Source organism: Diabrotica undecimpunctata, chromosome 1 (assembly GCF_040954645.1).
Source record: "Diabrotica undecimpunctata isolate CICGRU chromosome 1, icDiaUnde3, whole genome shotgun sequence".
Lineage (NCBI taxonomy): Eukaryota > Metazoa > Arthropoda > Insecta > Coleoptera > Chrysomelidae > Diabrotica > Diabrotica undecimpunctata.
Genome location: NC_092803.1, coordinates 47,510,891 through 47,525,421, shown reverse-complemented (window position 1 = coordinate 47,525,421; position 14,531 = coordinate 47,510,891). Strand labels below are relative to the sequence as shown.

At 32.0% G+C, this 14,531-nt stretch overlaps 1 protein-coding gene across 4 annotated transcripts in view; it reads right to left on the bottom strand.

The window, feature by feature from the left end:
* LOC140448853 (Ig-like and fibronectin type-III domain-containing protein 2) overlaps positions 1-14,531 on the bottom strand; it is a 1,058,385-nt gene that overhangs the window by 12,380 nt on the left and 1,031,474 nt on the right. For all 4 annotated transcript variants that reach the window (XM_072541975.1, XM_072541985.1, XM_072541976.1 and 1 more), the window contains one exon: positions 11,002-11,303. In XM_072541975.1, the coding sequence (XP_072398076.1) occupies positions 11,002-11,303 (302 nt within the window). The remainder of the gene's footprint in view (positions 1-11,001; positions 11,304-14,531) is intronic.

Genomic DNA, 14,531 nt, shown 5'->3' with positions numbered 1-14,531 from the left:
TTTTCCTGATTATTATTCGTTGGTAATTTCATCTTTGTATAACAGTACAATTATCTGCATTTTATCTAAATGAGATGAGCCAATTTAGCCTTTCTGACAAATTTGACAATGTAAACCAAATTTTCCACATATCGTGCTTACAATTGAAATAAATGTATTTCTTAATATTTTTTGCTTCTTCTTCTTCCTTGAGAAACCGTGCCCAAATTAGGCGTTGAAAGATTCCATGACTATTTACCGATATTGATCTCGATCTTTTTGGACATGTAATAGTTCATCTGCTGATAAGCCAGCCCATTGACGAAGGCTTCGGAGCCATGCATATTTCTTCCTACCAATTTCTCTTTTTCCCTTGATCTTTCTGTTCAGTATTAACTGCAGTATCCAGTATCTGCTACCTTTTATTATAGGCCCTAGATATTCAAGTTTTCTCTTTTTTATCATCTTCGTCAAGTCAACTTCGCCTTGACCCATAATATTTTGAGAATTCTACGATATGACTGTTCAAAGGCTTTTAATTTGTTTATCATATTAACCTTCATGATCAAAGTTTCACATCCATGTACAGGGTACACATAACATTTTAGGAACTTGATTCTTAGTTGTAAGTTCAGCTGAAAATTGCACAGTATATAATTTAAGTTTTATAAATGTTCCTCTTGCAATTTATATACTTTTTTTTTTATGTATTTATGCCAACTCTGTTATTGGAGCATTCTCTAGTGACGCGATCTATAAGGAATTGAATACCTTCGATACTTTCAGCCATGATCGCTGTGTCATCTGATGTTAATAATTTCTTCCCCAATTCGAACTCTACATTGCCCTTCCAAGGCTTAGTTATATATTATTTCCAAGTACACATTAAACAAAATTAAATTATTAATTGAAATAATGAATTGAATTATTAATGGATTATACCATTAGAAGAATAAAAGCTTTTTGATTCCAGTATAGATGTTGTAAAAGTTTTAGATCTCTATCATCTATTCCAATCGTTTCTAGATTCTCAAACATCCTATTATGTTGGACCCTACCAAACACCTTTTAAAAAATCTATAAAGCAGAGGTAAACTAGTTTCTGTACTTCTCATGATCTTGTAATGTTAGCTTTAAGGACAAATCTTCCCTTATTCTCAATCCTGCTTTGAAATCTGAAACCGAACTGTTTCCCATTGTGTTGTCACATTCATGCTTAATTTTATTAATTATTATCTTAGAAAGCAGTTTAAGAAAGAATCTCATAAAACTAATTAGTCTAAAGTCTTTACATGATCATATATTAGGTTTTTTGGGGAGTGGGATAAATGTAAACTCCAACCATATTTCCCATTTTTGCTTTGTTTGATGACTTTCTCTACTTCCACTTTTAAAATACTAGGACCAGTATTCGTATACTTTGAACTGTTAAATTTTGGCCTCATATCCATAAAGAGCTCCTTTATGTAATAACTCCATTCTTCCTTTTTTCGTTTAAGTCCAGCATTATTTTACCTTTGGAAAAAGGTTTGTAAAAAGGTTTCTCATGAAGTGAGAAGTTCTTTTTCTTCGAGTGTAGGTAATTTATTTAAGTCTTTGTGCCTATTAAACTCGTCATGTTTTTGTAGTTCTTCAATTTCAAGACATTTTTGTTTTATCTAGGCTTCTTTTGCTCGGTTAGCTTCATATCTTATTTTTCGATATATTTCTCTATATCGAGTTTTGTCTTTATTTTTTCACTTGCTTCTTTGTTGAATAAGATATAGTGTGTTATCGGTCATCTAATCCTTTTTTTATTGCTTAAATATTCTTAATTGCTTTCTATCAGTGCTTAAAAAATCTAGTGAGAATTAGATCATACACAACGAAAACATATTTTCTTTGTTAATATATTTATACTTAGTATTATGCCATATACATAAAAAATAATAAATAGACTTCGGCAAATATGCATATTGTATATTTTGCATATTGTGCATATTTTATGCAAATATTTCATATTTTGGCATATTTGTATAAAAGTTTGCATAAAGTGCATAAAAGTTCAGATTTTTATACTGTATTTGAAAATTTTTAAACATACCAATTTATTTCAATTCTTGTATAAAATTTTGTAGTCATTTTAATCAAGAAATGATCTAAGTACGTAACCTCTACAGGTACAAAACATTTACAATTTCAAAGAAGATCAATTTAAGTAGCCCTCAACAATCTTAGAAAGTCTCGGTCACTGAGGCATTCAGTTATTGGATAATCGCTAAGGGTTCGCTCATTTGCATTTTATGATCTAATCCCCAAATCTATCTACAATTTATTGTATCTTAACAGCAGGTAAACGGCTAATAGTTTTGTTCCTAATTTAGGGATTTTCCAAAATCTCCCAGTTTATTGAATTAGGTACCTAAACATTTCTAATTTGATGCTCAGATTTGTAAATCATTTTTGTTTTGATATTCAAAGCGTAAACACTCGTTGTGCGTAACAAAAAGGAAGATTGTGATTTTATAATGCCTAAAACAACCAGTGCTTCAACTTGGATTAAACCTTATTGTTTAGCAGTCAACAGTGCAAGAGCCGTCCCTGCACGGACCACAGGGCGCATGGATCGAACACTAGCGACAACGACGGCGCGTAGCTGTCAAGGAATAATAAGACATTCTTTTTTTGGTTTTGTTAATTTTAAGTTTTTATAAAATTATATAATAAAGGTGTTAAAGTCAGAATAAATATTTTTTATACAAGGAATACAGTCCACAATACTTCTGAAGGCTCAGAAATAAAAACAATATTCATGGTCATTCGAACGGATTTTATCAACAAGCAACAAGTGTTAGTGTATTTTTTATCGGCAAAAAAAAGTTTATATGGCATGGTATGTGGTGAGTACACATTTTTCATTCCTATAATACCTATCCTGGGATAAGAGAGATATTAATTTGTGTCACAAGGTTATTATAATTTCGGTTTGTTAGGATTTATTAATAGCAAGCTTTAAACTTTATTAATATTATACATAGTCGATGCAATGGATCAGTTAACAGTTTTTAAAAAGAAAGCGTGGTATCTTTAAGGCACAAATTACAAAATTTGATTTATTTATAAGCAGTTTTACTCACGATAAAATAGTAGAATTACAAGTTAGGGTTGACAAATGCAAAGAATGGTGGAATGATTTTGATCAAATACAAAGTGAAATTGACTTATTAGACACATCAGAGGAACAATTACAAGAAAGGTTAGATTTTCAGGATGCATATTTTAAACTAATAGCCTCTGCAGAAATTATATTAAAGAATGAAGTTAATTTAAACGAGACTATAGCAAACTCAGGTCACAATACTAGTTTAGATCTAAATAGCTTAAAAAATGTACGGTTACCACCACTGGAGGTTCCAACTTTTAATGGTTGTTATCAACATTGGTTAGAATTTAGAGATAGTTTTACTAGTATGGTCATAGAAAATTCTGATTTAAATGATGTTGACAAGCTTCACTATTTAAAAAGGGCTTTGATAGGGGATGCCCAGGATGAACTGGAGCAGCTAAAAACTACTAGCAAAAATTTTACTATTGCATGGCAACTTTTATCTAAAACATATGAAAAGAAAAAACTTATTGCACGTGGTCATATTGAAGCTATATATGAATATCCAAAAATAACTCAGGTAAATAGTTTAGAATTAAAGAAATTGTCAGGTTGTATAAAAAGAAATTTAAAGTCACTAGGTATGTTAGGTTATCCAGTTGAACATTGGGATGTTCTTTTACTTTGTACCATAGAGAAAAAGCTTGATTATTACACAAATAAGGAATGGCAAGAAAAGGGTCCAGTTAACGAATTTTCTACGATACAGGAATTCTTAGCATTAGAGATCATAAAGTACAACACTTACAAAATTCAGAAAGGGATAAACAAGATATAGAGCAAATATCAAAGGAAACAAAAAAAAGGGTGCAAAAAATGACATTATCAAAGTCATTCATTGCAACGTCCAAATAATGTGCACTTTGTAATTTACCGCACTATTTTTATTGATGTAAAAAATTTCATAATTTATCAGTGTCAGCTAGAAGACAAGAGGTAACAAAATCAAAAGCATGTTGGAACTGTCTAAAGGATGGACACTTAGTACAACATTGTACATGGGGAGGTTGTAAACTTTGTGGAAAACGACACAATACTCTTTTACATATGGATGGTAAATTTATAAACAATTCTCATTTACAAACAAATGCAACTCAACTCAACGGATCAAAGGTTGAATCACAAATTTGTGGTATATCTACCCAGAAAGAAACACACACACAGGGAAATGGCATATCTGATCAGGGAAAGGAAGTACATATTCAGGGACAAGGTGCATTCCATAATAATTCAATGGAAGGTACATCTCAATTAAACTTTTTGGGTCAGACAGGTTTTTTGGAATCACATTCGGGTGATATAGGTCAGACATGTTTTTTAGAATCACATTCAGGTGATATAGGTCAGGATTCAATTAATTTTTTAAATCATTCTAAGCAAGGTATATCATACAGATTAAAAACTGATATTTTACTTTCAACGGCCTTAGTATATATGCAAGACAAATATGGAATTTTGCATGAATGTAGAGTTTTATTAGACTCAGGTTCACAGTCAAATTTTATATCACGTTCATGTTTTGAAAAATTACAATTACGGGCAGATAAGGTACACATTCCGGTTAAAGGTTTAGGTCAAGGTATAACAAACATTTCTCAGGCATTAAATGGGACACTTTTATCAAAGTTTAGCAATTATCAAACAAATGCATTTTTATTGGTAATTGATAAAATTTCTGACAATTTACCAACTTCGGATTTAAACTTGGATTTTATAAATATTCCTAAAAACATTGTACTTGCAGATGAAACATTTGGGGTTTCAAAACAAATTGATGTATTACTGGGAGCATCAGTTTTTTGGCAATTATTATGTGTGGGTCAGATAAAACTTGGCAAAGATCAACCAATTCTCCAAAAAACTAAGTTGGGATGGGTTATTTCAGGGCCAGTTAGTCAATCAATTAAGGTTAGCAACAATTCAGTGGTATGTAATTTTTCGTCTAATGTTTTGGAAAACCAAATTGAAAAATTTTGGCTAATAGAAGAATTTGGTGCAAAAAAGGTTATGTCCAAGGAGGACATTTATTGTCAAGAGTTGTTTGAAGCTAGCACGATTAAAAATGAAAACGGTCATTTTGTTGTTAAATTACCAACAAGGTCAAACATTTCTGACTTAGGAGATTCTTATAGTAATGCACTAAAAAGATTTGAATTATTGGAAAATAAATTAAATAAAAATTTGGAAATGAAAATTAAATACCATGAGTTTATGCAGGAATATATCCAGTTGGGTCACATGTCAAAGGTTGAAGATAAAACTGACTTCAATTCAGAAACACCCAACTACTATCTTCCACATCATGGAGTTTTAAAAGAAACGTCTTTAACTACAAAATTAAGGGTAGTGTTTGATGGGTCAGCTAGAACTGACAGTGCTTTGTCATTAAATGATGTTCTAATGGTCGGACCAAAATTACAAGATGATTTAATGTGCATTCTTCTTCGTTTTCGAAAACATAATGTAGTTATAGCTTCAGACATCGAAAAGATGTATCGACAGGTTTTTGTTTGCAAAACTCAGCAAAAACTACAACAAATATTATGGAGGTTTTCGGATGAGCAACCAATTGAGACATACAAGCTGAAAACGCTAACATATGGGACCGCTCCAGCAGCATTTTTGGCTATAAGAAGCTTACAACAATTAGCTCATGAGAATCAATTGAACCTGCCTCTAGCTTCCCAGGTGATTTTAAAGGATTTTTATGTTGATGATTTGCTTACAGGAGGGAGTTCAATTGAAGAAGTAAAATCATTAAAGGATGAATTAAATAATATTTTGTGCACAGCAGGATTTTCACTTAGAAAATGGGTATCAAACAAACCTGAAATTTTTGATGAGGATATTCAAATAAAGGGAGACATTGAACATTATCTTGCAGATGATGTTACAACAAAAACATTAGGGCTTTATTGGAACTCAAAGATAGATTCGCTTCAATATAAAATCAATTTTTCTAATTACACAAAGGTTAGCAAAAGAACAGTTCTGTCTTTAGTTTCACAGATATTTGATCCTCTTGGACTAGTAGGGCCAGTTATAATTAAAGCTAAATTAATAATGCAATCACTATGGCAATTAAAATTAAATTGGGATGAGTCTTTACCTTTAAATTTACACACAGCTTGGAACCAGTTTAGGGAATCAATTGCAGATTTGGAGAAAACTCACATTAGCAGGCAAGTTTTGTGTTCTAATCCAATTAATAGACAATTACATTGTTTCAGTGACGCTTCAGAGTCTGCTTATGGAGCAGCACTCTACATTCGGTCACTGGATCAAGGTGGTTCTTGCTTAGTTCATTTATTATGTGCGAAATCAAGGGTAGCACCCTTAAAAACAATATCTTTGCCTAGATTGGAATTGTGTGGTGCTTTATTGGCTGCCAAATTGGCATCGGCGGTTATCGCAACAATAGGTGTTAGCTTTGATGAGGTACATTTTTGGTCTGATTCAATGATAACTCTTCATTGGATTTTGGGTGAACCGTCACAATGGAAAACCTTCGTTGGAAATAGGGTGTCGGAAATACAAAGGCTTTCTAATGGATATAGCTGGCATCATGTTGACTCGCATGATAACCCAGCCGACATAATTACGCGCGGATATGAACCAAAGTTATTAAACACTTCAAAATTGTGGTGGAATGGGCCACCATGGTTAGCTTCTCATAAATTGTTTTGGCCTACTAAGGCTTTGTCAAATTCACACATTTCTATCATACCTGACCAGAAGGTAATTCGAACATTTATATCAACTGTGCAATTTGCTGAAATTTGGAACCGTTTTTCCAGCTTAGCTAAATTGCAGCGTGTTTTTGCATATATACTTCGGTTTGTCACCAATTGTAAATCATCTAATAATAAGACAACGGGTCCTTTTACTGTAGATGAAAAAGAAAGAAGTTTTTTCTGTTTGGTATATATGGCACAAAATGAAGTATTTCATCAGGAAATACAAACAATAAAAAAATCAAAACCAATACATAAATCGAGTAAAATCTTATCATTAAATCCTTTTCTTGATGATACAGGACTATTACGAGTTGGTGGACGTCTTCAAAAGTCAGAATTGTCTTTTGACCAGAAGCATCCAATCATACTCCCGAACGGTCATGTATTAACTAAACTTATAGTGATATCGTATCATCATAAATACTTGCATGCAGGTCCACAAGCATTGCTATCAATAATTCGTTTAAAATTTTGGTTATTATCTGGACGTAGCACGGTTAGGCACATTCTGCATAAATGTGTTACTTGCTTTCGTGTCAAACCTACATTGCTTGTACCTCTTATGGGAGATTTACCTAAATCTAGACTTCTGCCTACAAGGCCATTTTATAATTGTGGTGTAGATTATGGGGGTCCCTTTGAATTGAAAACAAGCTATTTACGGAATTGTAAAGTAGTTAAATGCTATATATGTATTTTTACATGTTTTACAACAAGGGCGACACATATTGAACTTGTATATGATTTAAGTACTAATTCATTCTTAAATTCATTTAAACGTTTCATTGCTAGAAGAGGTCTATGTAAAAATATGTATTCTGATAATGGAACTAACTTCGTTGGGGCAAATAATCATTTGCAGGAGTTATATTCATTTATGAATGATGCAACGGTAAAATCAAATTTTTTAGATTATTTTTCGGAACATAAGATTCATTGGAATTTTATTCCAGCTCACTCACCACATTTTGGTGGCATCTGGGAATCAACTGTAAAATCGGTAAAGTTTCATATACGAAGGGTAATGTGTAATAATAAATTTACATATGACGAAATGTATACTTTGTTGACGCAAATTGAGTCTCTCCTAAATTCCCGTCCTTTATTACCTCTGTCGGAAAGTCCAGAAGACCTTGGTGTACTCACTCCTGGACATTTTCTAATTGGAGCACCACTTGTAGCACTGCCACAAGAAGAGCTAACTGAAATAAATCCGAATAAGTTGAAACGGTATCATCACCTGACTCAGATAATTCAGAGTTTTTGGGTACGCTGGTCACGTGAGTACCTCTCTTCACTTCAGCAGCGAACCAAATGGAGAACAGCAGCTGACAACGTGAAAATTGGATCATTGGTTATTATTCAAGAGGATGGTCTTCCTCCTACTAAATGGGAATTGGGTAGAATATTGCAACTACATGCTGGGACAGATAATGTTGTGCGGGTTGTGACTGTGCGTACTTCTAAAGGTGAATTCAAAAGGCCTTGTGTAAAGTTAGCCGTCCTGCCAATGGATGAACAATAATGGTTATGGTTTACAAGAAGCATTGTTTGAAAGGCATCACTTAAGCCTTTCAAGGGGGGCGGCATGTTTAGCAGTCAACAGTGCAAGAGCCGTCCCTGCACGGACCACAGGGCGCATGGATCGAACACTAGCGACAACGACGGCGCGTAGCTGTCAAGGAATAATAAGACATTCTTTTTTTGGTTTTGTTAATTTTAAGTTTTTATAAAATTATATAATAAAGGTGTTAAAGTCAGAATAAATATTTTTTATACAAGGAATACAGTCCACAATACTTCTGAAGGCTCAGAAATAAAAACATTAATCACTTATAAAGAGCTGTCTATGGATATGGGAAAAATCTACTGTTCAGTCTGTGGCAAAATTGTAAGTATCTAATATTTTCTATTAAATATCTAATATTTCATACATACAGGGTGTTTCCAAATGACACTTACAACGTTTGACTGTAGATACTTCTCGAAAAATTGAACAAAACGATATAGTTAATGAGGGGTCAAACTTATTTACTTTTCGAGATACAGGGTGTTAAAATAAAAAAAAATTAAATTCTTTTAGTTAATAACAACAATAACTTTAAAATCAATAAACGTATTTACTTGAAATTTAGTACTCGTAGGTTGTTTTTAAATGAAAAATAGCTTCCTTTAGTGAGAAAAAATGGTCCATGGTACAATACAATGGTGTGTATTTAGAAAAATTTTTCACCTTTACTTTTTTTTATGAAGTCAGCTATTCTAAAACACAATTATTTTTATTGTAATTGAATTAACAAAAAAAAACTTTTGTTGAATTTTAAAATAAGTTATATGATGTACTAATGGTTAGTAACAAAAACTAATTTGTGGATTAATACTGCATTTAAAACACTTAGCGAGTGTTTTTTTTTCCAAACCAGTTATTTGATTAACCAAAAACACCTTGTATATTTTTATATATTAAAGGTTGGGTTAAAATAAAGGTTTTTATTTTTATTTATAGATAGCATGTGAGAAGAAATTTCAGATAGACCAACATGTGAGAACTGCTTCACACATTGCAAAAAAAGGAAAAATAGGAGGAAAACCTCAAACTTCAATGGCTAAATGTTTCCAATCTACTTCAAAAAAATTAGATGAGCAAGAAACTTTTAATGAAGACTTGTGTCGCGCATTAGTGTCTGCAAACATACCGCTTTCAAAATTAGCAAATGTAAATTTTAGTTCGTTTCTAAAAAAATATTGCAAACTTAATGTTCCAAGTGATCGGTCTCTAAGAAGAAATAATGTGAACGGGCTATACTCGTCGGTGTTAATTAATATTAAGGAAGAAATTGCAGATAATTATTTTTACATATCTGTAGACGAAACCACTGATTCCTCAGGAAAGTATATTGCTCATTTATTGATTGGTGTTCTTAAAGAAGATACCTTACCAAAATCTCATCTTATTTCATGCCAGCAACTTGAGAAAACAAATGCTTTAACAATTTCGCGTTTTATACAAGAAACATTAGCAACTTTTTTTCTTCCGACAACTATTCCTTCTAATAAATTACTGCTTATTTTATCGGATGCTGCTCCTTATATGGTGAAAGCAGAACAATATTTAAAAATATTTTTCCCAGATTTAATACATGTTACTTGTGTAGCGCATGGATTAAACAGAGTTGCAGAGGAAATAGAAAAAAGTTTCCTCTTGTAAATACCATGATATCCAGTGTCAAAAAAGTATTTCTTAAATCTCCTATAAGAATTCAACTTTATAAAGAAATGCTACCTAACATTCCTCTTCCACCACAACCTATTTTAACGCGATGGGGAACATGGTTAGAAGCAGCTAATTTTTATGCAGATCATTTTGTTAAAATAAAGAACATAATTGATACGTTAACAGATGAAAGTTCCCAATCTCTTTTGGATTCTAAACAAACTTTTCAGAGTAACTTGCTTCAACAAGAACTTTCATTTATAAAATCAAATTTTAGTTTTGTTCAAAAAACAATTACTCAGTTAGAATCACCAAAACTGTCATTGTTCGAATGTACAGCATTAATAAAAGAATTTGTGTCATGTTGTCGGAACGTTAGAGGTAATATTGGAAAAGATATTTTAAAAAGATTTGAAGCTACTATGGAAAAAATAAAGGTTACCATATTCTTTCTGAAGTAGTCCGTGTTCTAGCTGGAAATATTTCGGAAACAATTAATTTAGAACCAAATGTTTTGGTTAGTTTGAAAAATGCTCCCGTTACATCAGTTGATGTTGAACGAAGTTTTTCCATATATAAATATATGTACTCAGACAGAAGCCACAAGTTTTTGTTAGAAAATTTTGAACACCACTTGGTCATTTATTGTTACCATAATTCTAAATAAGTTTATTCATACTTAAAAATGATGTAGTTACTTAAAATAAATGTAAATCTTAATGAATAGTAGGAAATATTTAGTTATGTACACTTTTTTTTTAAATAAAATTGTTACTATTTTACGATTTTTTTATTTATTTCTATGCATATTTTGTAAAATATTTGCATATTTTCGGGTAAACACGTGCATATTTATGCGCATATTTTCTGCATTTTTATTTGCATATTTGCCGAAGTCTAATAATAAATAATAAAACTAACTATACCTGAATATGATCCATATTGACTTCTCTTAAGTAACTAGGATTTTCGAAAGCAATTCCGTTCGAACTCTTGATTCCTAACATCTTCTTGTTTCTCATAAACCACACAGCTCCCGCGAAAATGGCAGCAACTACAACTAGTGCCAAAATAACGGCTACAATTACTCCTACATGTCCATCTTGACCTTCCTGGCTCGCCGCAGAAGTGATGTATTTATCGCTCATTGTGAATTTTAAGGGTTCGGTTAGGGTGGACGTTCCCTTGCTGTTTCCTGCTTTTATAACGAGAGCATATGTTGCACCGGCTAAAATATACATTTCGACTTAAAATTATCATAAAAATAAAAAAAAATACATACACAATAATTTCATAGCTGCAAATTTAAAGCGCATCACATATTACTATTATATTAAGAAAGGGCGTTTAATTTCAATTGTTTTCCCCTTCACCATCCTACGGAGAGTTTTTTACTCTTTATATGACATTATTAACTTCACATTATTACATCATTTTTCATTACCACATAACTTTAAAATCGATTTAATTTTCAAAACCCTTAATGAAATGCTTTTATCTACGACTAAAATAAAATGTGACTATTAGACTTGGCAACATGCCGTATATTATTCCCTTGGGGAATAATGACGAGGATGTCATGTCAGTGTCAAAAAAATCGACTTTAGTATTTAAAGAGTATTTGAAATCACTTATAACTCTAAAACGTCAACTTTAGAGAAAAATGACAACAGACCTTTTTTGTTAAGAATGTCACAAAGAACTTGATTGACTTCACTTGAAAACAAAAAAGGTGATTTTTAGAAGTTGTTAAAAAATTGTTTTTGCCCAAAAATTTCGCCAATTTCTGATTTGTTTAAAAAGGATATTTTTGAACGACAATCTGCAAAGAAACCGAATCAGAAACATTTTTCCTACAGGAGCGGTCCCACAACCTGGAGTATTATCATCTATTTGGATTTAAATATTTAAGTTAAATTACTACAAATAAAAAACTGATAAAATTATTCAACGTCATATCTATGAACTGGTTGTGAAACAGGATAGGTTTCAGTCGACTACCCATATTCTTTTCTTTTAGCAGTTTTACGAGTTTCTGATGTACTCTATCAAAAACCTTTTAATAATCTATAAAGTAGACATAGAGATCCTGGTTTATATCTAGTCGTCTTTGCGCGAGAACGTTAAAAGCGAACAGAGCCTCTCTCGTTCCTAGTCCTTTTCTGAATCCAAACTGAGTGTCATCTATATCTTCTTCTATTTTTTTGTATAGTCTTCCATTTATTATTTTGAGAAATATCTTAATTGTGTGGCTTATTAAGGAAATTGTTCTGTACTGGGAGCATTCTGTCGCATGTACTGAGTTTGGTAGTGTTAAAAACGTGGAAAGCAACCAATCTTCGGGTATTACTCCTGTTGTATATACTTTGTTGAACGTATCTAAAGGTATATGCAGTATTTCTTCCTCAGTGTATTTATTTACTTAATGGGTATCTGATTTAGGCCTACTGATTTTGCGGTCTTTGCATTTCTAATTGACTGTAATAATTGGCACATTATTATTTTCTGTCCTGTTTGTTCCTGAGGGTTTTCTTGTATCATTCTATCATCGTCGAATAGTTTCATTATGTGTTCTTGCCAAAATCTTAGTTTATCTTTGATGTCTGCAATGAGTTTACCATTATCATTTTTAAGCATCCCATAGTGTGTTCACTTTTGGTATTTGTTAGTTCTTTTATTTTTTTTTATGCAAATTAAAACTGTCGTATTTTCTGTCATACTCTTCTTTTTCTATGCATTGATCTGTTAACCAATTTTCTTTGGCTTTTTTATCTACTTTAATTCTACTTTGTAGTTCTTGATATTTTGACTTATTTCTCCCTTTGGCTTTTCTCCTCTTTTCCATCAATGCCAGAATTTCTGAAGTCATCCACTTCTGTTTTTTATTTGTCTTTTCAGGTTTTAAATTTTCTTCTGTAGCCTTTAGTAATGCCTTCTGAATATTGCTCCACTTTTCATTGACATCTTCTGATTTTAAGATTTTTTCTCCTACTTCTATTAGATTTCTGTTGACTTGTTGGATCACTTTTTTTTGTATTTCTCTTTTTCCTAATTTTGTATAATCAAACGGTTTATTTTTAGGTATTACAATCTTTTTAAGTTTTTCGTGCATTCTAGCTATCAGCGGGTTATGGTCTGAGTTGACATCTGCTCCGGGGTATGCTTTTATTGTTTTGATTAAATTTTTGTATCTATTTTTGACTCATATATAGTCTGTTTAATTTCTGATTATGCGGTCTTTGTTGTCTGCAGGAGATCTCCAAGTGTATAATCTTCTGTCGGGTAGTTAGAACATTGTGTTCATTATTGCAAAATGTTCATTTTAATAAAAATCCATAAGTCTATCCCCTCTTTCGTTTCCGTCAAATAGTCCGAATTCCTCAACAAATTCGTCAACTTTTCCTCTCCCGACCTTAGCATTAAATTCTCCCATTACTATTGTAATGTCTTCTTTTTTAATAGATCTTAAAATTGTGTCTAACTCCATGTGAAAATGTTCTATCTCCTCTTCATCCTCATCCGCTGTTGGTGCGTATACTTGAATTAAGTTAACTTGTATGTTTGTCTTCAGCTAAACCATTATCACTCTCTCTGATTAAGGAGTGAAGCTTATAACTGATTTATTTGTGTCTGTGTCTAACAAGATTGCGACTCTATAGCGATGAGCCTGAGCGTTGTTTCCAGCACAGTATATCATGCCATTTTTGGTTATACGATTACAATAAAAGATTAATATAATTATAATAAGTTTTGGTTATAAGTTAATAGATTAAACCAAAATATTCGCAGTGGAGGTGTAGCAATTTACTTGGGTGAAAAATTCATGAGCACACAGTTACCAGTGACTTCAAACAATATTGAATTAATAACTATCGCAATAAATACATCAGAAGATTTATATAGGATATATTATTATATAAGACATTCAAAATGGCACTGTATGGGCAATTGACATTTCTCTGTGTAACCCAGATTTGTTTATTAAGTTAACATGGGACATTCTACTATACTTTTACGGTAGCGAACACTACCCCATTATAAATTCTTTAACACTACAAAAAACCGTAAACATTGGTTAACACCAATTTCCAAAATAAATACCAATCTGAGTTTATACGATTAAAGTGAGACCCTAACAGACCTGACCAAACAATCAAAAGAAATTAAAACTTATCAAAATCACTATAAAGTGTACACTGACGCGTCCAAACTATCGGACGGTGTTGGTGCAGCCATTCTCACATCAAATACGTCCTTTAAGTTCAAACCCATTAATACACTGCAGAGTTATATGCAATATTACAAGCACTTATCCATATAAAAGAGTCAAAACAGTCCCTGTTTCTTATAATTACCGATTCACTAAGCTCGCTTCACACTATCAGACATTTATATGCAAATAATTCAATCGCCTTACTGATCAAATTAGAAATAGCTAACCTAAACGACAAAAAAA